Genomic DNA, 24973 nt, shown 5'->3' with positions numbered 1-24973 from the left:
GTTTAGTTTTAACTTTACCTTAGTTAACATCTAGGTGTCCTAATTCACCGTTAAATTAATTAGGTGGCAACTCCTTAAAACAAAATAAATAGGAACCATCAATATGTTGTACTTCTACTTTAACCCGGTTAAAATGGGGTACGAGAATCACAATAAACCACGAACCCTTCAGTTCCCTCTGGCAATGTCAAAACTGGAGCAGAAGTCAATCTCTTCTTCAACTCTTCAAAGCTTCGCTCACAAGTATCTAACCATTGGAACTTAACTTTCTTCCGAGTCAACTTGGTCAACGGAGCAGAGATAGAAGAAAATCCTTCTACGAAGCGTCGATAATAGCCTGCCAGACCCAAGAAACTTCTTATAGCAGAAGCTGAGGTGGTTATGGGCCAACTCCTTACGACATCAATCTTCTGAGAATCAACTTTAACACCTGCACCTGAGATCACATGGCCTAAGGATGCCACTGACTTAAGCCAAAACTCACACTTTGAGAATTTTGCAAAAAGTTCGCGATCTTTAAGAGTCTGCAACACTATTCTAAGATGTTCTGCATGATCAGCCTCATTACGGGAATACACCAAAATATCATCAATGAACACAATAACGAAATAGTTGAGATAAGGCTTGAAAACTCTGTTCATAAGATCCATGAAAGCAGCTGGCGCATTTCTCAACCCAAATGACATAACAAGAAATTCAAAATGGCCATAATGGGTTCTGAAAGTGGTCTTCGGAATATCAACTTCCTTAACCTTTAACTGATGATAGCCTGTTCTGAGATCAATCTTGGAATAGCATTGGGCGCCCTGAAGTTGGTCAAATAAGTCATCTATTCTAGGAAGAGGGTGTGAGGACCCACAGCTGGGCGCTAACCATACTGTGAACCTCGGGCCTTGGCCCCATGCATGACATGACATACTCAGGTATTGTGCGTGAGAGGGTGCTTAGCCAGTTCGATATACGCTGCAGCGGCTGGGATCGAACCCGCGACCTTGCAGTCACCTTTACATTCCCCTGAGGGAATCGACTCTTACCAATTGAGCTGCAACTCAATTGGTAAGAGTCGATTCCCTCAGGGGAATGTAAAGGTGACTGCAAGGTCGCGGGTTCGATACCAGCCGCTGCAGCGTATATCGAACTGGCTAAGCACCCTCTCACGTACAATACCTCCAGTAGTCATGCAGCAGCATGGGGACCAGGCCCGAGGTTCACAGCATGGTCAGCGCCCAGCTGTGGGTCCTCACAGAGGGTACCTGTTCTTAATGGTGACCTTGTTCAGCTGACGGTAGTCTATACACATACGTAAGGAACCATCCTTCTTTCGGACAAATAAGACTGGTGCACCCCAGGGTAAAACACTGGGCCTAATAAACCGCTTATCAAGAAGATCTTTCAACTGGGCTTTTAACTCTTTCAACTCTGTTGGAGCCATTCTGTATGACGGAATAGATATTGGCTGAGTATCGGGAAGTAGATCAATTCCAAATTCAATCTCCCTATCAGGAGGGACTCCTGGAAGATCTTCGGGGAAGACCTCTGGAAATTCATTTACAACTGGGACGGACTGAAGAGTTGTAGTTTGGGCATCTGAATCCTTGACTCGAACTAGGTGGTAGATATAACCTTTGGAAATCATTTTTCTGACTTTTAGGTAAGAAATGAATCTACCCCTGGGTACTACTGAATTTTCCTCCTATTCTATGACTGGCTCATTAGGAAACTCAAATCTTACCACCTTGGTTCTACAACATACTATGGCATAACATGAAGCTAACCAATCCATACCCATAATTACGTCAAAATCTACCATCTCCAATTCTATTAAGTCTGCTATGGTGTTGCAATGGTAGATTAACACTGGACAACCCCTATAGATACGCCTAGCTATAACTGATTCCCCAATCGGTGTGGATACTTCGAAAGGTTCTTGCAACTTTGCGGGTTCTATCCCAAATTTCTTAGTAATATACGGGGTTACATAAGATAGAGTGGATCCTGGGTCCATAAGAGCGAATACATCGAAGGTGAAGACTGTTAGCATACCTGTGACAACATCTCCAAGAGCCTCTGTATCCTGGCGACCTGACAGTGCATACAAACGATTCTGACCACCGCCCGTATTACCGGGCTTTGCTGCTCCGCGCCAATGCTGGGCTTGGGAATTTCGGGGAGCTGCTGAATTTGTGGATTGAGCTACATTACTGTTACCTCCGGTATTCCATCTTGCGGACAGACAATCCCGCAGAAAATGACCCGGCTGACCACACCCAAAGCAACCATCCATGCCCGAACGACATACTCCTGAATGTCTCTTACCACAAGTGTTGCAAGCAGGGTGTTGAAAACCACGGTTGGTCACGCTGGCCTGTGAATGTGATCCTGCCATTCCGAAGTTCCGGCCTTTCTAGTTAAACTTGGACCTCTGAAATGGAGCACTAGCTGTTGAGGGAGCAGGTATTGATGACCTATTCTTAAAAAATTGACGGTTTTCATCACCTTGAGATCCTCCATGACTAAAATTACCGGCAGACTTAGCCCTCTTGCTGAACTCTTTATCTTTTTGCTTCTGCAGGGCTTCTTCTTCCTTCATTCTTGTCTCGTTACCTTGCACGAATGCCAGTATCTTGAAAATAGTCATCTTGTCATTCTGAGGAACTGTGTTGGCATCCCTATGCAACTCGGGTTTAAGCCCAAGTACAAATCTTCTAACCACGGCTCTCATATCAGGAACCATGTGAGGGGCATGTCTGGACAATGACACGAACTTGAGGTAGTAGTCCTGAACAGTCATGTCTTTTTGCCTTAGATTCTCAAACTCTATAGCCTTGGCTTCTCTAACCTCAATTGGCATGAAATCTTCAATAAAAGCGTCTACAAATTCGTCCCAAGTAGAAGAAGGTGCATCCTCCCCTCGGGATTGTTCCCATGTCTCATACCAAATATGGGCCACATCTTGCAGCTGGAAAGCTCCGAGTTCTGCTGCCTCTGTATCAGTAGCATGCATCACACGAAATATTTTCTGGAGTCCATCAATGAAATTTTGGGGGTCTTCCTCCTTCTTTGACCCTGTGAACACTGGCAGCTTCATCCGCATAAACTCCTGAGTCCTAGAACTGTTTGACCCATTATTAGAACCTAAGCCAGGGGTCGTTTCGTGTCGCTGGGCCTGATTTGCCAAAATTTGAGTGAGCAGCTGAATAGCTCCTCTAACATCCGCATCCAAAGTATTGGGAGGCGTAGCAGCGGCATTAGCTGTGGCGGCTTCCTGGGCCTAAGTGCCTCCTTCTGTTGCTGCGTCAACGGTAGCCCTCTGGCCAGTGGCCGTATTTTTCTTGTTTTACTTCCTTTTTGGAGCCATGTCTGAAATACGTAATTCGCACGAGTTAGAAGAATTCCTAAAAGCATTACTCTATCTTGCACGATCTAGAGTATGAAAGAAGTGAAACAAATCCTGAATGTCTTGGTGGTCAACTGTTTATATGTGTGGGGCCCTCACACATATAAAAGAGACCCCACTGGACACGGCTTCATAGACTCCCTAAGACACTTGAACCTAGGCTCTGATACCAAGCTTTGTCACGCCCCGAACCTGGGCCTGGACGTAACACGGCACCCGGTGCCTGACTGCATGTGACCGAGCGAACCAACTAGCTGGCTGAATCAACATGTGATATCAAAACATAATTGAATGTGGAAATAACTAAACACATGCTGATATACTAAAGGTCTGACTGAAATCATAATGCGGAAATACTTAGACAAGCTGAAATATTTGAACGTAGCCAACATGGCTTAAACCAAAACAACTGAACAACTGCCAACAAGGCTAACACAATAAATATCTGACAGTCTGAACTGTGTCTATGAAGCCTTTAATGAATACAAAAAGGTAATTGTCTAGAAAGCTGTGAGAACTGCATGACTGATATCGCCCCGAAGGAAACTGGGGCTCACCGCAGTAGCTGATACGAACACTCCTAAGTAGTTGGATCGTCAACCTGTACGTCGTTACCTGCATCGCGAGATGCAGACCCCCAAGCAATAGAAAAGGACATCAGTACATTGGAATTGTACTGGTATGTAAAGCAACTGAAGTAATAAAATACTGTAACTGAAACTGAAACTGAACTAAACAGGAAAGCAAGAAACTGAAGTACTCCCTGTTATGGATGAAGAATCACCTGTAAAACTGTAAATGTAACTGTGGCCTAGGGCCTAAATAATGTGCACAAAAACTGTGGCCTCTGGCCCAAGCAATACGTATGCATAAACTGTGGCCTAGGGCCCAAAAATACAGGTACAGGTGTTCAACATTAACAATTTACAAAACTGAGACCGGCTATAGTTGATAGCATGATAATTGTTTCTGATTATGGGTCTCTTGCAAATAACTGGTTATACACTGACTGAGACTCATGTGATAATAATGCATAAGTCCATAAGGATTACGTGCTGAGTTCATGATGTTCAAAGTGATAACCATGAACGAATTCTGTAATTGCAATCCTAGAAGATAGCAGTTCTATATCATATCATGAAACTAGAGCTAACTATATTCTTAGTCAAATTGCTGACAAGTATGAAGAATGAGGCGTAGGAGAATCATGAACATTCCCTAACGTAGATAGTTAGCCTCACATACCTTAATTCCAGCCTTTGAGCGTAATACAATGTTCGTCACCCCTTTCAACTTTGATTTATATCAATACAAGTCAAAGGGATTCTATATTAGCAATAATATTCATGCTTTGGTCATCTAAGCATTTTATCAAACACTTGGTGGGCATGAAGCTCCACAACCCTCATTAATGGTGTTTTCTTCACCAAATCCCCATTCTGTTACTTCTAGATAATTCTACAATCTAAATTAGATGCAATTAACATCATTCTTCATCACCCATATGAATACAACAATCCCAAGTCAACAATCCAACAACTCTAGAATAGTTCATATAATTCTCTTCATCAAACCCAATTATTATTCTCCCAAGAATTCATCAATTCATAACTATAAATGATTAGGGAGTAGAAACATTACCTTTTATGAGTAGTCACCACGAAATCAACATCCCCAAGTTCGATTTTTAGCTTAGAATGACGGCAACAACTTGTACTACACTTTATCCTTCACGAGCCTCGGGATTCGGGGCCTTCAACTTGGTTGATTCTCTACTTTCTCTCTCTAATTCTCCTCTCTCTCCCTTTCTCTCTCTAAATTCTGAAAATATGGAGGAAATGGGGCTGCTAGGGTTAACATTTCCCTTAAATACCAAGGGGAAATGGGTTTGACCCAACTTGAAATCGGGTTGGGACCTTTCTGTCTTAAAACGTCAAAAAATAATTGCAGTTCCCTATGTGGTCAATGAAATGTAATTAAACTTTTGGTCAAGCTCATAATTAATTGCCATAATAGTATTCATCTTACATATAACTACTTCTTTTCTATTTAAAACTGTCACGCCCCGAACCTTGGCCTGGACGTAACACGGCACCCGGTGCCTGACTGCATGTGACTGAGCGAACCAACTGGCTGGCTGAATCAACATGTGATATCAAAGCAAAACTGAATGTGGAAATAACTAAACACATGCTGATATACTAAAGTTCTGACTGAAATCATAATGCGGAAATACTTAGACAAGCTGAAATATTTGAACGTAGCCAACATGGCTTAAACCAAAACAACTGAACAACTGCCAACAAGGCTAACACAATAAATATCTGACTGTCTGAACTGTGTCTATGAAGCCTTTAATGAATACAAAAAGGTAATTGTCTAGAAAGTTGTGAGAACTGCATGACTGATATCGCCCCGAAGGAAACTGGGCTCACCGCAGTAGCTGATACGAACACTCCTAAGTAGTTGGATCATCAACCTGTACGTCGTTACCTACATCGCGAGATGCAGGCCCCCAAGCAATAGAAAGGGACATCAGTACATTGGAATTGTACTGGTATGTAAAGCAACTGAAGCAATAAAATACTGAAACTGAACTAAACAGGAAAGCAAGAAGCTGAAGTACTCCCTGTTATGGATGAAGAATCACCTGTAAAACTGTAAATGTAACTGTGGCCTAGGGCCCAAATAATGTGCACAAAAATTGTGGCCTCTGGCCCAAGCAATACGTATGCATAAGAGTACAACTGTCAAAAAATAATTGCAGTTCCCTATGTGGTCAATGAAATGTAATTAAACTTTTGGTCAAGCTCATAATTAATTGCCATAATAGTATTCATCTTACATATAACTACTTCTTTTCTATTTAAAACTGTCACGCCCCGAACCTGGGCCTGGACGTAACACGACACCCGGTGCCTGACTGCATGTGACCGAGCGAACCAACTGGCTGGCTGAATCAACATGTGATATCAAAGCATAACTGAATGTGGAAATAACTAAACACATGCTGATATACTAAAGGTCTGACTGAAATCATAATGCGGAAATACTTAGACAAGCTGAAATATTTGAACGTAGCCAACATGGCTTAAACCAAAACAACTGAACAACTGCCAACAAGGCTAACACAATAAATGTCTGACTGTCTGAACTGTGTCTATGAAGCCTTTAATGAATACAAAAAGGTAATTGTCTAGAACGTTGTGAGAACTGCATGACTGATATCGCCCCGAAGGAAACTGGAGCTCACCGCAGTAGCTGATACGAACACTCCTAAGTAGTTGGATCGTCAACCTGTACGTCGTTACCTGCATCGCGAGATGCAGGCCCCCAAGCAATAGAAAGGGACATCAGTACATTGGAATTGTACTGGTATGTAAAGCAACTGAAGCAATAAAATACTGTAACTGAAACTGAAACTGAACTAAACAGGAAAGCAAGAAGCTGAAGTACTCCCTGTTATGGATGAAGAATCACCTGTAAAACTGTAAATGTAACTGTGACCTATGGCCCAAATAATGTGCACAAAAACTGTGGCCTCTGGCCCAAGCAATGCGTATGCATATACTGTGGCCTAGGGCCCAAAAATACAGGTACAGGTGTTCAACATTAACAATTTACAAAACTGAGACCGACTATAGCTGATAGCATGATAACTGTTTCTGATTATAGGTCTCTTGCAAATAACTGGTTATACACTGACTGAGACTCATGTGATAATAATGCATAAGTCTATAAGGATTACGTGCTGAGTTCATGATGTTCAAAGTGACAACCATGAATGAATTCTGTAATTGCAATCCTAGAAGATAGCAGTGCTATATCATATCATGAAACTAGAGCTAACTATATTCTTAGTCAAATTGCTGACAAGTATAAAGAATGAGGCGTAGGGAGAATCATGAACATTCCCTAACGTAGATAGTTAGCCTCACATACCTTAATTCCGGCCTTTGAGCGTAATACAATGTTCGTCACCCCTTTCAACTTTGATCTATATCAATACAAGTCAAAGGGATTCTATATTAGCAATAATATTCATGCTTTGGTCATCTAAGCATTTTATCAAACACTTGGTGGGCATGAAGCTCCACAACCCTCATTAATGGTGTTTTCTTCACCAAATCCCCATTCTATTACTTCTAGATAATTCTACAATCTAAATTAGATGTAATTAACATCATTCTTCATCACCCATATGAATACAACAATCCCAAGTCAACAATCCAACAACTCTAGCATAGTTCATATAATTCTCTTCATCAAACCCAATTATTATTCTCCCAAGAATTCATCAATTCATAACTATAAATGATTAGGGAGTAGAAATATTACCTTTTATGAGTATTCACCACGAAATCAACATCCCCAAGTTCGATTTTTAGCTTAGAATGACGGCAACAACTTGTACTACACTTTATCCTTCACGAGCCTCGGGATTCGGGACCGTCAACTTGGTTGATTCTCTACTTTCTCTCTCTAATTCTCCTCTCTCTCCCTTTCTCTCTCTAAATTCTGAAAATATGGAGGAAATGGGGCTGCTAGGGTTAACATTTCCCTTAAATACCAAGGGGAAATGGGTTTGACCCAACTTGAAATCGGGTTGGGACCTTTCTGTCTTAAAATGTTCATATCTCCCTATCCCGATGTCATATGTAGGCTCACGACCTATGGTTGGAAAGTTATTTCAATTATCTACAACTTTAGTTCTTTGAGTTTTCCCAAATTCCCAATTTATAATAGGGTTATGGCCTCCCGAAGTCAGGTGATCCGAAACGTACTTACGGACCAAGATACGCCCCATGTTACGGTCCCGTAACACGAAGGACGGACCGTAACTTGGTACCGTAACTTGGTGAAAATTTCCAGTGAGGTTCTGGAAATTTTTGGTGTGTTATAGCCCGTAACACGTGTTACGGCCCGTAACAGTGACTGTAACTGAGGTGACATTTCCAGCGAACAAGCTTCAGCAAAATGAGCATAACTCTTTGCACAGATGTCCCTTTGACCCCCATAATATACCGTTGGAAAATTTCAAAGGGCTACAACTTTTATCAAGGAAGTTTTCGCAAATTCTCAATTAATAAAGGGATTATGATCGTTGGAAGTAAGACCTTCTATAAACTCACTTGCAAACATGCCCCGTAGAGTGGCTTCCAACTTTTCTTTGCCCAAAGACATTTCTTATGACTTAATTGGTTTCAAAACACTTACTATAACCCTCATATTGATTCCATTATATTATCATCTTATGAGTCAAACTTTCGCCCGAAGCTACGAGGTGTTACAAAAACAAACCATATGACTGGAGAGGGGATGCAAGGACAGTTAATTTTTTTTATCGGACCGGAACAGTATTTCGTTGGTTATCCAACGAAATACCCATTTTGGTATTCACAAAAAAAAAGACATGCTATTTTTGTCTATTAGCTTAAAAAAGAAGTCCAAGTTCCTCACAGTTTCTTGATCTTATACTTTTAATTTGAAAAGTAAAATTCTTCATGCTTATCAACATAAAATAATCTCCAACGACTAGTCACAATTTGAACATAGAATATGACCCAACAAATGATAAAAATATCTTTATGTTATATTTAACAATCTTACTTTCCTCACAATTTCTTCATCTTCTTTTTAGCTGTTGTTCTATGAAAATGACTAACTAAAAGAACATTTTATAATATAAATTTATACCTTTTTAACCAGTTGCTTCGACGATCTTTTTAGTTTTTTAATTGCAGTTCGTTGACCAATAAACTCTACTAACATTTTTAAAGCTTTTTTTAACTGAAGCAACGACTGAAATTACCAACTATTGATTAATTAAACTTGTAACTTTTGTTTTCTTTATTATAGTCTACTACACTAAGTAAAAGATATAAATAAATCAAAAACATAAATATGAACTAATTTATAATGACTAAATCAAAAAATATATGTAAAAACTTATAAAATTAATAAATTACCTCAATTTGAAGAAGATTATGGAGCAAAAGTTGAGAAATCCTTGTGATAGGATTAGTAGAAAAAAAAAATGAAGAACGGAAGAAGAGGAAGAATGGAGGTAGAGGAAGAATGGAGAATGGAGAAGGGAGAATGGAGAATGGAGAGGATAAGGTAAAATAATTTAGGGTAAAAGCGGAGAGCAGAAAAACGGTATATGAACGAAATAAAAAAAAAATATTTTCCTATTTCGTTGGTATATAAACGAAATACAAAAAAATAATTGTGCTATTTCGTTGCTATATGAACGAAATACAAAAAAAAAATTCCTATTTCGTTTTTATATAAACGAAATACAAAAAAAAAAAAAACTTATTTGTCCTATTTCGTTGGAATATAAACAAAAAAAATTATTTGTTACATTTCGCTACAAGTGTAGCGAAAAGCAACGATATCTGGACCGGAACAGTATTTTGTTTGGGTATTTCGTTGATTAAAAAAAAACACATTCTATTTTTGTCTATTAGCTCCAAAAATAAGTCATTTTGGCGCCGGACTCTAAATATCTTCAATTGTAGCAAACTGTCCAATTATGTTCCTATGCCGTTAACTGACCACCAAGTCTCACACATTCAATTTTAAAATTTTATTTCTTTGCTGAGATGGACTTCACCTTAGAAACCTGCAAAGTAATTAAGTTACATCAAGATGCAAGACTGACCTAGCAAAAAATGTAAGAGGTAGCAATACAAATTAAGTTTGTTCAAAAGTCTATTAATCTTACCTCTTACTGCTAGTAAGTTTGTTATCTATTGATTCCTGCCGGGTGTTTACTTGCTCAGCATTTACATTTGTTCATACAAAAGTAATAAAATAAAAAGAAGAATGACCAATTCTACCCCCAAACTATTTGAAATGAGATAATTTTATCATTCATTTCATTTTTTATACAAAAGAGCCCTTACATTAAATAAGTAGCTCAAAAATGTTTTCCCAACTAACAGTTGCTCTAACCTGGATGGAAAAGAGCCAATTTTGCTCCTTAACTATTTCAAATGGTCAATTTTAACCTCCATTCCCATGGTGAAATCGGTCATTTCCCGTTCTACTATAAGTGTGACAAAATTTAATAAGGAAAAGAGTCAAATTTACCCATCTACTTTTAAAAAATAATTTACATTTAACCTCTGTTATACTTTTTGAACAAATTTGCCACCGTCGTTAGCTTTTTGTTCAAGTATACCCTTTTCCTAACGGAGCAAAGGGTAGGGGCAAACTATAATGGTAAATTTGGCCATTTTCTCGAATTACAGAGATAAATTTGCTCCGTTAGGTATAATTTCTTTGTATTTTTCTTTCGTCACATATTTCCTCATGTAAAATTCTTGAGATGACTTACTTTAAATGTCTAGCTTCACTCTAGATAAGAAACTCCAAATTAAACATTGATTTAAGTTTCTTGAAGTATATATTAAAAATAAGTATTTAAAGTAGAGTTTGTGTAATATACATCTTCAGTGAAGGTAATTTATACACTGTCAGGTTTATATTTGTTACACCCCGCACTTTCAGTGTTACATCCCATACCTCGGAGAAGCACTGGTTAAATTTGAATGTAAGTATGTCGAGTTATGGCTAGGTAAAACAACTTTGGAGTGTGAGGAACGAATCATTATTAATTATATTGTTTAAGTAAAGGATGAATCATGATCTTGTAAGTCGTAACCGGGAAGGACAACCTTGGAACCAGTTTTGTATGATCAGTGATTATCAAGTATGATTAGTGATAAATATCATGTATGGAGAGTTTCGGAAGATTTCGGGATCAAGCAAATCGAAGAAAATAAGTTTGACGAAAATTTGAAAAAAGTTGGCAGGATTATGGGCAGATTTTTAGTCAACTTTGGAAGGGTATATCTCCTAATATATTAGGAGTTTTAAGGTGTTTCAAAAGCCTAAAATGAAGTTCATTGAGTAGAGAATTATGGACGTTACAAGTTCGGCTGACAAAGCAGAAACGCGTGCTACAGTAACTGCTACAGTGCCACCGACTTTACCCACCTATAAAAGGGTCAAGACCCCATTTTTCAGCTCCAAAAATAGATCCTAAAGCCCAACACACATATAGGGGCAAATATGTCATAAAAAGTGCAGGTTTGAAGTGATTTTGGGCTAACCAAGGCTCGGGTAACGTAGAGTTACGGTTAGAGTATCGTTTTGCGGTGGATTTCGGCTTGGATTCAAGGTGGATATTGGATATATTATTTTTCTAACAAGGACAAGGTATGAATCTCTCCTTATTGGCATTAATTTCAGTTTATTTACGGAGATAAAGTTATTAAATAGTAGTAACACAAGTTGGTTAGTTGAGAAATTTGGAAAACATCGTGTGGGATGTTTTAAGAAATATATTGGTATGGATAATGGTCTTGATGATGTTGGTATTGTTGTTGTTGATTGGTTGTTGATATTGTGATTTCGGGCTAGGCATATAAATAGGGGAGATGCTGCCCGAATTTCGGCAACTATAAAAAGATTTATTTGAAGGATTAAGACAAGCGTATAAAGGTGAGTCTAACAATAGTATAAATTTTCTTGAATATAGATTTACGAGCCTGGGAGGACAAACGTTGAGTAGTTAAGGAGACCAAAAGGTATGTTAAGGCTATTCCTCTTTCTTTTAAAGGCATGATTCATTTCCTATGAACGCATACACGCCTTTCATAATACCTTATTTCTGAAAACACTAGCAGTTCATGATTCTCAAAATCCTTATGATGCTAAAGACGAATGTTTTCTATAAGGACCATGATGAGGATTATGATGATCCCATTTCTGGAGATTCCATAGTTATGGTTTTAATGTCATTATGAGATTACTGAGCTGGTTTCAAGATTTTGATTATGTTTGTTGATATTGATCTCATCTTATGATTTTTCTCAAAAGGCATGATTCTTATTTTATGATTCCATATATGTTTCCATAACTCTCTTACTTCTAGAAGTTAGAAGTTCATGATTCTTAAAAACTTCTTATGATACTTAAGATGAGATGTTTTCTACGATGAACATGATAATGAAGATCTTAATTCTAGAAATTCCAAAGTTTATGATTTTAATGCTATTATGAGATTATCGAGCTTATTTCATGACTTTCTCGATTTTATTCATTATTGTGATCTCACCTTATAATAATTTTTCCTTCAAGGTGGGATAAATGATGATGACTGATCCAAAATATAATCGGAGGCTACCGACCTTACGTCACTCCGATATAGTTGTGGCTTTTGATTGGGCTCTCATGCATGCTTTATATATATGTATGTATTTTCTCACACCACGCCGCGCTATAGTCGGCCGGGCATGGCACGTAGATGTGCACCCCACTGCAGTGAGCATGTTATGATATTGCCCCGGACGCGGGCTAATGATGATAACATCGAGCCTAAATGGCCGGGCATGATATTATATATATGACACCAAGCCTTAATGGCCGGGCATGGTACTATATATATGTATAAGAATATTTTTTTTAAAAGGCTAAGCATGCATGAGATGACATTGCCTTATGAGGCATCCAGATGTACAGGTTATCTCTCATATTCCATGTTATCTTTCATATCTATATTATGTTCATGCCTTATATACTCAGTACATTATTCGTACTGACGTCCCTTCTTGTGGACGCTGCGCTCATGCCCGCAGGTAGGCAGGGAGACAGATCAGACCCGTAGGTGTTCTATCAGCGAATTCTCAGGAGCACTCCACTTACTTCGGAGCTGCAGTCTATTTGGTATTGTCCTTATGATCATTTGTATTATATGAGAGGCTCGTAGACGTGTGTGTACAGTTAGATGTTTTATAGCTCCACCGGTTCATATTGTTGTATAATATATTGGTGGCCTTGTCGGCCTTATTTTGAGCTCTTGATACTTTACTGTTAGCCTTGCCGGCTTTATGATATACGTTATGTTGTGGCGATCTTGTCGGTCCGCATATGAACCTATGTGCTGAATGATCAGATATTTCTGTATTGGGCCTTTTCTGCGTGCAGGTGTTGTTTGAGTTATAGTTTATAATGTTTCAAGTAACGGATAATTCAGGTGGTTCCCGGCCTACGGGTCGGAGCCCGTCATACTCCTGGTAGGGGTGTGAAAATATTAACCCGTTGTAGCAAGTAACTTATGTTAAATTTCAAATTGCGCATTTTAATGAGATTTAATTTGCATGTAAATATTTCTTTAATGATCTGATATATGATGTAAAAAAATATTTACACTGACTATGCGTATAACTTAAACTCTAAGAATTCATTTGGTTGTGGTTAGGAAGTGAGTTATTCATGTATTAAAACTAGCATATATAATACCATGTTTGTCACTACAAAAAAAAAGGGGGTAATTTTCGGAGGTTGAAAGTTGCAATTCGCGGAGGTTTTAACCTCTTCTAACAACTAGTGGAGGCTAAAACCTCCGCGAATTACAACTTTCAACCTTCGCCAATTACCCATTTTTTGTAGTGATTGGTAGCTTTTTAGTTGCTTTATATAAAATTCAGCATACCAAATACAATGTTTTTTGTGTTAGTAAGCTCAAAGTTATGCGACTTTTGTATTAGCAAACATAGTTAAGTGACTTTGGTGGAAAAAAAAACGTGATAGTAATAACGTGATTCTTGTGTTAGAAAATATAGTTAAGTGATTTTGGTGAGAAAAAAAATGATAGTTATATGACTATTTATGAAATTTACCCAAATATTCCTTCCTCCTTAATTATTCGAGATTTCAAATTTAAATCTAGAGTATGAAACCACTTTTGTTAGACTAGGCTTACCCACCATAGCACTTCCCGGCATAATAAAGATTGCAAATGGTGGCTCTAACTTGTGCAAAAGATTTTACATTTTAAAAAAATCTCCTCTATTTCAAGCTAGGCGTTTGGACCATTGATTCCCTTTCTTTTTTTCCTTTTCACCTTTTTATTTTTTCAACGTGTGTGCGCATGTGAGAGTGGGATATGTTAGACTATCTTTTTATCATTGTTTTGTCCTTTTGTACTCTTTTCCTTTTTCTTTTTTTTTTTATTTACATTTGGTCGGCCAGTTTATTTTTCTAATCAATTTATTAACGGAAAAGGGTCAAAATTACCCCTGAATTTTGAAAAATAGTTCATCCATACCCTTCGTTATACTTTAGGGCCAATTATACCCTTACAGTTATACTATGGGGTCAATTATACCCTTATGTCTAACGGCTGCCACGTGGCATCATCTCAGCCCTTCAAAATTATTTTACCCTCAAATAATTTTTTACCCACTAAAATAACTCAAAACGACCCGAATTTTTTTTTTCCAGCAAAAATAATACGGAATTATTTTTCCAGAAAAAATATAAAAATAATTCCGTATTATTTTTGCTCGAAAAAAAAAATTCGGGTCGTTTTGAGTTATTTTAGTGGGTAAAAAATTATTTGAGGGTAAAATAATTTTGAAGGGCTGAGATGATGCCACGTGGCAGCCGTTAGACATAAGGGTATAATTGACCCCATAGTATAACGGTAAGGATATAATTGGCCCTAAAGTATAACGAAGAGTATGGATGAACTATTTTTTAAAGTTCAGAGGTAATTTTGACCCTTTTCCGATTTATTAATTACACTTGCATTACTAAAGAATTTGCACTTCGTGCCTTTCACCATATAAACCAGCTCTTCATTTTAAATCTAGCTATGACACCCCATATATCTTGCCATGTGGAGTAAAAAAAAACAAAGCCATATAAACCAGCTTGGGTTTTATATTGATTTCTTTCAATCTTCAGTTAGCATAAGAGAAAACCATTCTTATTAACTCCATAGCCATCTCTCTCAATAATACTACTATACTGTAATGGATAACAAGTTGAAAATGGAGGCGATTTTGGGGCCTAACTTTGAAACGTTTCTCTCCGATATAATTGAGAAACGATCGGAGGCTAAGTCCATGTTGGAAATGATGAAGCAAAAGGATCCCAACAACCTTGCTCTTAAAATTGTTGACTTTCTCGGCTCTTCCCGAGATGACGACATTGATTACTTACTTCAAAGAGGCAGCTTGTGTAGTATTTGCTGAACTAGTTGGGAATATAAGTGAAACAACGGTAGCCCCTTCCGCAAAGGCTTTGCACTCACTATTCCGTAATACACTGAATGATGATACCATTGATCTAGATGTGAGGATCGCAGCCGTGAGCGCTGTGATCAGATTCATTCAGCGTATGCCGAGTTCAAACGAAAAGGAGCGTTTCCAGGATTTGTTGCCGGGAATGATGAAGACGTTGACTGACGCATATTTGAGCAAAGGTGAGGCTGCAGACGAGCAGGCCCTGAAACATTTTATAGAGTTGGCCGAGGATGAGCCTAGGTTCTTTAGAAGTCAGCTCGTGGATGTGGTATCCACCATGTTTGAGATAACAGAGGCTGAGACATTGGAAGAGCGGACGAGGCACTTGGCAGTTGAATTTTTGATAACATTGGTTGAGGCGAAGAAGAGGGCCCCAGGCATGATGAAGAGGGTCCCCTTGTTTATTAGCAGATGTTTCGCAATGTTATTGAAGTTATTACTAGATATTAAGGATGACCCTGCTTGGCATAATGCCGAGACCCTGTTGGGTGATACAGGGGATACAAGTAACTACCATGTTGGTAGGAAGTGTTTAGACCGGTTTTCTCTTGCATTAGGAGGTAAGTCTATTGCTTATGTTGCCATGGAGCAACTGTCTGCTTACTCGGATGCGCCAGAATGGGAGAAGCGCCATGCAGCTCTCATGGCACTTGCTTTTATTGTTGAAGGCTGCTCAAAGGTACAACAATTGTGGATTAATTATGCCTATGGTTTAGTTATAACGCATATTATTTCAACTCGTAGCATTTAAGAGGTGCATTTAGTGGCAAGCTGCCTAAATTATCAGATAACTAGTAAATTGACAGCGCGCGGTTATTACAACCTCATTAAACTTATAAAATGACATTTTTATTTAAACTTGAATACCAAGTGAAAAAGTCATTTTTGACCCGTTCTCTTCACAATTGTTTATTTTTAATGTATTCAAATATTTTTCATTTGTTCTCTGCTCAATTGTATAGTTTTAATGTATTCAAATACTTTTAACAAAACTTATGAGAGCTTTAGTTGTAAATATACTATCAGTAATTTCTATTGTTTTGAGAAAAATTACAAAAATATTGTTTCATTTTATTTCAATCTTCTATATAATTGTTAAAACTGCATGTTATCTTCTAAATATTATATTTTAATTCCTCGTACAATTAATGCTTTGACAAAACAAATTAATAGTGTAAGCGAATACACTTGATGGAATACATAATATTCTTCAATTTAATTAATACATATTTAATTGTTTCCTTAAAAGGTTAAATATTTTAATTTTATAGCTCTCATATTTTAACATGTCAAAAAAATAAGAATGGAGAAACCATGATGTGTCAATTTTCCCAACAAACTACGTATAGTTTGTTGAAGAAAACAAAACTCATCATCAAAGGATCGATACACCGGCCGGATGGGCTGCTCCTCGATAAAAAAACTCTATCAATCCATAAGATGTATGCATTGAACTTTGTAAAATGACATATTTCTGCCTCTCACTCCCAAAAAATTGGGAGAAATATGTGGACAAAAACCATTGGCTTTTTGCGCTAAAATTAAATTTATTTCTATATAGTTTTTTATCCTTCAATACTGTCATAGGATTAAAATTTTTGTTCCAAAGGTAAGGAGTAAACAATGAAAGAGATGCTAATAGAATGTCAGGATATATATACCAATAAAGACACATATATATTTTTGCGAGTCCAATCGTGCATAATAATTTTGCAGAGAACGAATCTCGCCATAAAATTTAAAATTTCCTTAATTATAAAAACTAAAAAGGCAACACAATATTTTAAAGATTCATGTAATTTCACAAAAAAATAGTAGTAAAAAAAATAAAAAGAAAGACTGTTAACTTCAAAAGTACGCTAATACAAACTGAATTAAATCTTTATTTTCTTTCCCATGATATTTTCTTTTCTTTATCTTGTTCATTTACTACGTACTGTATTATTTTTTGCTCTTTTGTCTTACCATCTTCCTTTGTTTTTTTTTTTTTTTTTTGCCTTCATATCTCTTCTTCTTACCACAGACATTGTTTCAGCAAATATTTAAAAAAAAAAATCCAATAAACACACTAAATATTAGAAACGTACACCACAAAGTAGAAAAAGACATCTTGATTAATAAGTAATAACTTTTCATCACCCTCCATATAAAATTTAAACCCAAAAAGGGTAAAAAAAAAAAAAAAAAAACAAAGGCAGTACTATATCTTAGAATTCAACTCTCAAGTATGAAGAGATGAGAGAAAAGATTAATTTGTGAGCTCTGATTTTGTTCATCAAAAGAATATAATTTTACTATAGTTATGCAATCTCAAGAAGATACCGAAATGTTTGTATGGGAGAATCGGGCGGCGTATGTCCTTTGTTATCACTGTTGCCACCTTCATAGACTAATGGAGATTTTCTCTACCCTTCCATATGCTGTTATTTTTAATAGTGAAGAGAGGAATTTTGAAATTATAACGTAGCACGCAAACGAGAAGAAGTAAGAAAGGGTTGGATTGGAATTGGAGTAACGTTTTAGTGTATAAATGAGAAGAATTAAGAAAATCATTGATTTAGAATTGAAGTGGCTGTTGGATTTCTCAAACTGAGAGCCCGTTTGGATTGGCTTATGTCTATAAGTTGTTTGCAGCTTATAAGCTAAAAAAAATAAGTTGGGTAGTCTAACTTTTTTTTTTTGACTTATAAGCTGTTTTCGGCCTATAAGCTGCTTTAGATAAGCTAAGTTAAATGGGCCTAATTATTTTTTTGAGCTTATTTTAAGCACAAAATAACTTTAAGCTGGCCAGCCAAACACTCAAAAAAACTGAAAACAGCTTATAAGCAACTTATAAGCCAATCTAAACGGGCTCTGACATTGATCATTCAAACGGTTGTTCTGCAGTTGAAGTAACTATTGAGTTTTTAAAAAATAGCATAAATTGGGAAAAGTAGAGGAGAATCTCAAAAAGCTAAGTAAAGAGATAAATGAATTTTCTGGATTTAGAGTGTCACGTAAGCGGGCCTTTGTCATGCAAATATAATATATATAGATTTGCCCAAAGTCCCCTATTGTATATTTTAAAGCTGAACTCTTTGATTTATTTATTTTTGGATTTAGTGATTACCTTGAATTAATGGCTTCTTTCCTCTTATAGGTGATGATTAAGAATTTGGAGCAGCTGGTGACTATTGTCCTCGATTGTTGCCAAGATCCTCATCCTCGAGTTAGATGGGCAGTTTGCTATGCAATTCATGAGTTGTTGCGTCAGTTCTCTCCGCATTTGCAAGAAAAATACCATAACCAAGTATTCCTTGCATTAGCTGCAGCTATGGATGATTCTTATCCACAAGTACAGGTTTGTCCTACCGTCTATGAGTGCTGCAAGTTTCCTAAAAAACAATTGCAAGCTAAAACAAGATTAGATTATCATTGATATATGAAACAACCAGCCATAAGAGCTCTAGTACTGTGCTTTTGGAGCTCTAGTAGTACAGTTGATTAACAAATTTTCATAAGAAAGATAAGTCTACTACTAGAAAAACTCGAATTACATGGGGATTTTTTCTGCATGTAATTCCAACGGATTTTCATGCTAAAATCTAAAAATTCCTAGTTTCCAGAATATTTACTGGCGGATATGATTTTCCCAGGACAATTCGCAGGTAAATTTAGCGCCAAATTATTACTTGGGGATTTATTTGAAAAAATAATCCCCAAATATCATTTTCCTAGGTAATTCCGTAGGTAAACAATCAAAAATATTAAAAAAATATTGCCTTTGTGAATTCGTAGAAAAATCCCCAAGTAATGTTTCTTGCGGATGTAGCTGGAGATTATTTTTTGGGGACTTACCTGAGGATTTTATCACCTAGGAAATTATTTGGGATTTTGTTCCTATGAATTTAACTGGGGATTATTTCTTGAGAATTAACTTGGGGATTTTATTACCTAGAAAATTACATGGGGATTTTTTTGTTGCTAATTTAGTTGGGGATTAGTTCTTGGGAATTTACCTAGGGATTTTATTACCTAAGGAATTACTTGGGGATTTTATTGGTGCGACTTTAGCTAGGGATTATTTCTTGGGAATTTACCTGGGATTGTTATTACCTAGTAAATTACTTGGGGATTTGATTGTTGTGAATTTAGCTGAGAATTATTTATTAGTGATATAAAGAACAATATATTTTTTTGCAAGTTAAAACTAGTGATTGTGTACAAATTAGATAATTTAAAATTAACCTCCAAATAATAAAAGTTAATATTCAAATAACTTCCTTCAATATATTGATTTTATCTATTTTATATTTATTGATTACTTATTGGTAAATTTAGTTAAAATGTTGATTCCATATAAAAATTAATGATGTGAAATTGTTTGGATTGAATATTCATTTCATTAGGCATGGAACGGTTGGTTTTAATATTTTTTTGGACGTTCGGTACTACTTTTTCTGTCTTATTCTTATGTGGCACACATTTGTCCCAAAAAAATGTCACCTTTCTATATTTTTAGAAATTATTTCGTTTTGAACTTCTCACTTTACCCTTAATGAAACGAGTTTTTTCGCCACATAAATTCGGGAAAGGGACTAATTCATTAATTTTACTTTATTTTGATAATTAATAAATTTATATGATTAATATAAATGATATAACAAAGCTAAGAAATTATAGCATCTGACATTTTTCGGCTAATATCATTAGAAAATATACTAAGCTGTATACAACAACAACAACAACAATAACATCAACATACCTGGTGTAGTCCTACAAGTGGGATCTGAGAAAAGTAAAGTGTACGGAGATTGTACCCACACATTGAGAGGTGAAACATCCTAAACTGTGTATTATTATTTTATAATTAATTTTAAAATCAAGAAAATATTAAGTTGCATTTATTATTAAAAAAAATGATGTGACTAATTTTTAATCGTATTTCCTACTTTGTATATGTTAATTTTTTATATGCATTAAAGTGATGTAATCTAATTATAATATGTTATTTAAGTCTATATATTAAGTAACATTTACAAATAAATATAACTTAAGTATCAAGTAATCTTCCGATTCTATTTTCAAACACCATCTTAATTAACACCTAATTAATATTATTATGATAACTTGATCTTGTATTCACTGTTACAATAGGGAAATAATATTAGCAATTACTCCATCCGTTTCAAGGCATATAAATTAAACTTGTTAAAAGTATACCTAAAGAAAAGAATTCAAAAAGAAATATGAATGGAAAAATCTTAGGAAAAATGATGGTCGTGGATCCCAGTATCACATCGGCTACGGAGCAATTGCTTGAGCTAAACATAAGCCCTTTAGGGAAATATTGAAATCTCCACTTAAAAATTTAGTGGAATGGAAATATTGTTATCTGAATAATGTAGGGCGTAGTGACAAAATTAGTTGTCAAAATAAAATTTGAGTGGAAATATAATTATATGAATAAAATATGGCGTGATGACAAAGTACTGTGAGTATGGATTTATTTTTGCCTAAAATTCTTACAGATTGTTGAAATTTTTGTGAGGAATTACCTACGGATTTTTCTCAAGAAAATTCCTCCTTTTATAATTTTTTACCTAACAATTCTTGCGAATTTTTTATATTTCATGCGGAAATATCTTCAAGTAGTTGCATGCGGAATACAAATCCCCATGTAATTTACCTGGGGAAATATGAATCCGCAGGTAATAATTACTAGCGAAGGTTTTTCCTTCGAATTTTTTTTGCAGGAAAATGCTCATGAAACTACATTACCTGTGGATTTTTCTATATAATCCCTAAGAAAATCCCTACGCAATTTGCATTTTTCTAGGAGTGCACTATAGTTTGAGATGCAAGAAAATGTTTTAATTTATAAGAAAACATATGTAAGAGATCATTGACAATGCTTGATACAACAATGAAAGTAATTTTTCAAGGAAAATGTACATTCAAGGTTTACTGTAGAGAAATATATCAGAAGAAAAGTAAATTCGGGAAACCTTTGCTATCCCAAGATCATTAACTAAGATCGGAAGATTCAACTAAAGAAGAGGAAGCTTTGGAAAGGAAATGTTTACTTGAATTGCTTTGAAGTGGGTTGTGTTAGGTTGATTACAAATGACTAAGGCCACCCCTATTTATACTTGTGTAGGGATGGTTCTAGATAGAATTATCTAGATATATCTATAAAATATCTAGTTAGCCTTATCTTTTAACACTACTCTAGAGCATCTAGATATTATTCTAGGATGTAGATAATTCTATCCTCTACAAATATCTAAGTGTCTAGATTTTCTAGACATTTCCTAAGTATAAATATCAAAGCTATTACAATACAACTTTCTAGAAACTCTTCTAAATATCTATGATATTTATTCTTCCAAAAAATTAACTTTAATTTTTCACACTCCTCCTTAAAGTAATTTTTTGGAAGCTATCCTCAACTTGTTGTTGAAGAACTTAGACGAAACTTTTGAGCGTGCCTTGGTGAAGATCTCAACAATATTTTCTTGACACTTCTTCCTTCTTCAAATGATGATGATTTTCCGCTAATAATTGGGCCTCCAAAGAAATATGAATACACCTTGATAAAATTTTCATCTCTGTTACAGCCAGACTTGACAATATTTCTTTTTGGCCTTTGCGAACCACGTGAATCATCTTCATGCTGAGTTTCACATTCTTGAGTTTCCAGACTCCCCCCTTTCTCTTAGCTCCTTGACAATTGTGTTATTTGGAGAAACACTTGAGTCGGTGACGATCTGAACATTAATTTCCTGCGAAGACTCACCACCACCGTAGGATCCACCACCAGATTCCTTTTTCAGCTCCTTAATGAATTGTTTGTCAGCTTCAGAGCATCCGAGAACCATATTATCTGTCTCTCCATATGAAATTAAACCTTCAAGGTCAACCTCTTCATTTATTTGACCGTCGGCTTCTCCATCTGCTTCCAGTATTTGATCTGAGCTAGTGATTGACTGTGATATGGCAGATGATTGACCAGAGACTTCAACTTCCACTACAACTCCCTCAATGCTTTCTCCAGAATGGTTACCATTGCCATATATAGTTTCAGACACTTCATGCTCAGGTTCTACTTCAACATCCTCTACGTCCAGACTTTTATTTTCAATTTCAGGATCTGCTTCGTTGATTTCCTCGGTAGCAGCTACCACGTCACTAGTCTGAACGTCTTTGGAATATTTTTGCTTTTTGTTGATGACACCAATGCTTTCTTTCTCCACATGATGGACTATGTTATCTCTTGAATCCACGATCCGGTCTTTTTCGAAATTGAGGTAGGCTAAGGCATCTACTGCTCGAGTCGCTTGAATCCACGATCCCTGTCTTATTCTTCTTTTTCAGCAACTTTCTCGGTTTGAGCCATGTTGCTTTCTTTGGCTCCGCAAAATCTTTTTATGTGTCCTACTTCACCACATCGGTAACATTTAATAGACTTCTTACCATAATGATTAGAAGAATCGTCCTTCTATCTTGACGAGCTTGAACCCTCATGGAATTGAGAATGTGTCATATCTCTTGAGCCACTTCGCTCTTGTCTTCCTTTAAAATTCCTCTTGTTAGCAACAAGAGCATTTCCTTCCCCTTCTTTGATAGACACATTAGCCATCTATTTGGCTAGTAGCTCCTGTGATGATAAAAGATTCTCAAACTCCTCCAAGGATGGTTTTTGAGCCCATCCTTGAACTGATGTAACAAAAGGAATATATTCTTTCTTCAAACCATGAATGATAATTCTTCTCATTCGTGGTTCAGAGATAGCCTCATCCGGATTTAATAATGAGATCTTTTAACATAAGTTCTTAATCTTCAAAAAATACTCGGCAATAGAAAGATTACCTTGAATGGTGTTAGACAATTCATTCTCCAAGATCTGTAGCCACCCTTCATCCTTCTTATTGAATAAACGATCAAGGGTCCTCCAAATTTCATGAGCTGATTTGCACCTTATAATATGATCAAACAAGTTGTGAGAGGTGGACCTTTTCAGGACGAACTCCGCCTTCGCATTAATTTGCTTCCACTTCTTGTATGTGCTATTATTTTCCGATTCGTCAATAGGAGGACTTGTGTAACTACCATTTATTACATCCCACAAATCCTCTCCCACAAGGTATGACTCCATACATGTCTTCCATACCTTGTAATTGGACTGATTCAACAATTCCATCCCCAGTCGATTAACACGGCCGCTCAAATTCATTTAGGAAACCAGTTGAATCTACCACCAACCTGATCTTGAAATAAAATCCAGAAGCCAACTTGTGACTGTGGCTCTGATACCATGTAGAGAAATATAGCAGAAGAAAAGTAAATTCAGAAAATCTTCTACTATCCCAAAATCGTTAACTAAGATCGAAAAATTCAACTAAAGAAGAGGAATCTTTAGAAAGGAAGTGTTTACTTGAATTGCTTTGAAGTGGGTTGTGTTGGGTTGATTGCAAATGACTAAGGTCACCCCTTGAAATAAAATCCAGAAGCCAACTTGTGACTGTGGCTCTGATACCATGTAGAGAAATATAGCAGAAGAAAAGTAAATTCAGAAAATCTTCTACTATCCCAAAATCTTTAACTAAGATCGAAAAATTCAACAAATTCAACTAAAGAAGAGGAAGCTTTAGAAAGGAAGTGTTTACTTGAATTGCTTTGAAGTGGGTTGTGTTGGATTGATTGCAAATGACTAAGGTCACCCATATTTATACTTGTGTAGGGATAGTTCTAAATGGAATTATCTAGATATATCTATAAAATATCTAGTTAGACTTATCTTCTAACACTATTCTAGAGCATCTAAATATTATTCTAGGATGTAGATAATTCTATCCTTTACAAATATCTAAGTGTCTAGAATTTTTAGACATTTCCTAAGCATAAATATCAAAGCTATTACGATACAACTTTCTAGAAACTCTTCTAAATATTTATGATATTTATTTTTTCAAAAAATTAACTTTAATTTTTCACAGTTGAGTTTATACTAATTTTGAAAAAAAGGTGCAACTATAAAATCAGGCATATGAGACTCCCAAGGTGAAAGAATATAATTACATCAAAATATAAAAGTGTAAGAAGAAAACTGACAACTTCGGCTTCATACATACATACTGTTCAAAGTCCCCTGAGGTCCGTAATAGTGGCTAAAAGTTCACAATGGCACACTGAGTTGATCAGAATTACAAATGAATAAAGTTAAAAAATTGATCGATAAAATAAATAAAGTTATAAAAGATTAATGTTTGAGGCAAGTTCCTCATTTGGAGGTTTTATTTTCTTCTGTTTTCAAGTTGAATAGTGGGTATGACTATTCAATTTCAGTTTCAGTTCTGAATCTGGTCTATATTGAATCATTTATATTAACTTTTCAAATTCATTGAAAAAGATATTTGATTAATATTTTAATAATTTGTAAAAGAATAATATAACTTTTAAAGGGCATAAAGGTCTATCAACTTTCTATGGG

At 36.1% G+C, this 24973-nt stretch overlaps 2 protein-coding genes across 3 annotated transcripts in view; both read left to right on the top strand.

The window, feature by feature from the left end:
• LOC132624961 (uncharacterized) overlaps window positions 1-24973 on the top strand; it is a 70221-nt gene that overhangs the window by 36686 nt on the left and 8562 nt on the right. The gene's annotated exons all lie outside the window — the stretch shown is intronic.
• LOC132624988 (uncharacterized) lies at window positions 15122-19015 on the top strand. The gene is made up of 2 exons (XM_060339759.1): window positions 15122-16180; window positions 18641-19015. Exons 1-2 carry the CDS (start codon window positions 15398-15400, stop codon window positions 18917-18919), a joined length of 1062 nt encoding a protein of 353 aa, XP_060195742.1. The 5' UTR covers window positions 15122-15397; the 3' UTR covers window positions 18920-19015.

This window comes from Lycium barbarum, chromosome 2, assembly GCF_019175385.1.
Source record: "Lycium barbarum isolate Lr01 chromosome 2, ASM1917538v2, whole genome shotgun sequence".
NCBI lineage: Eukaryota > Viridiplantae > Streptophyta > Magnoliopsida > Solanales > Solanaceae > Lycium > Lycium barbarum.
The sequence above is the reverse complement of the archived record's forward strand: the minus strand, read 5'-3'. Positions and strand labels throughout refer to the sequence as shown.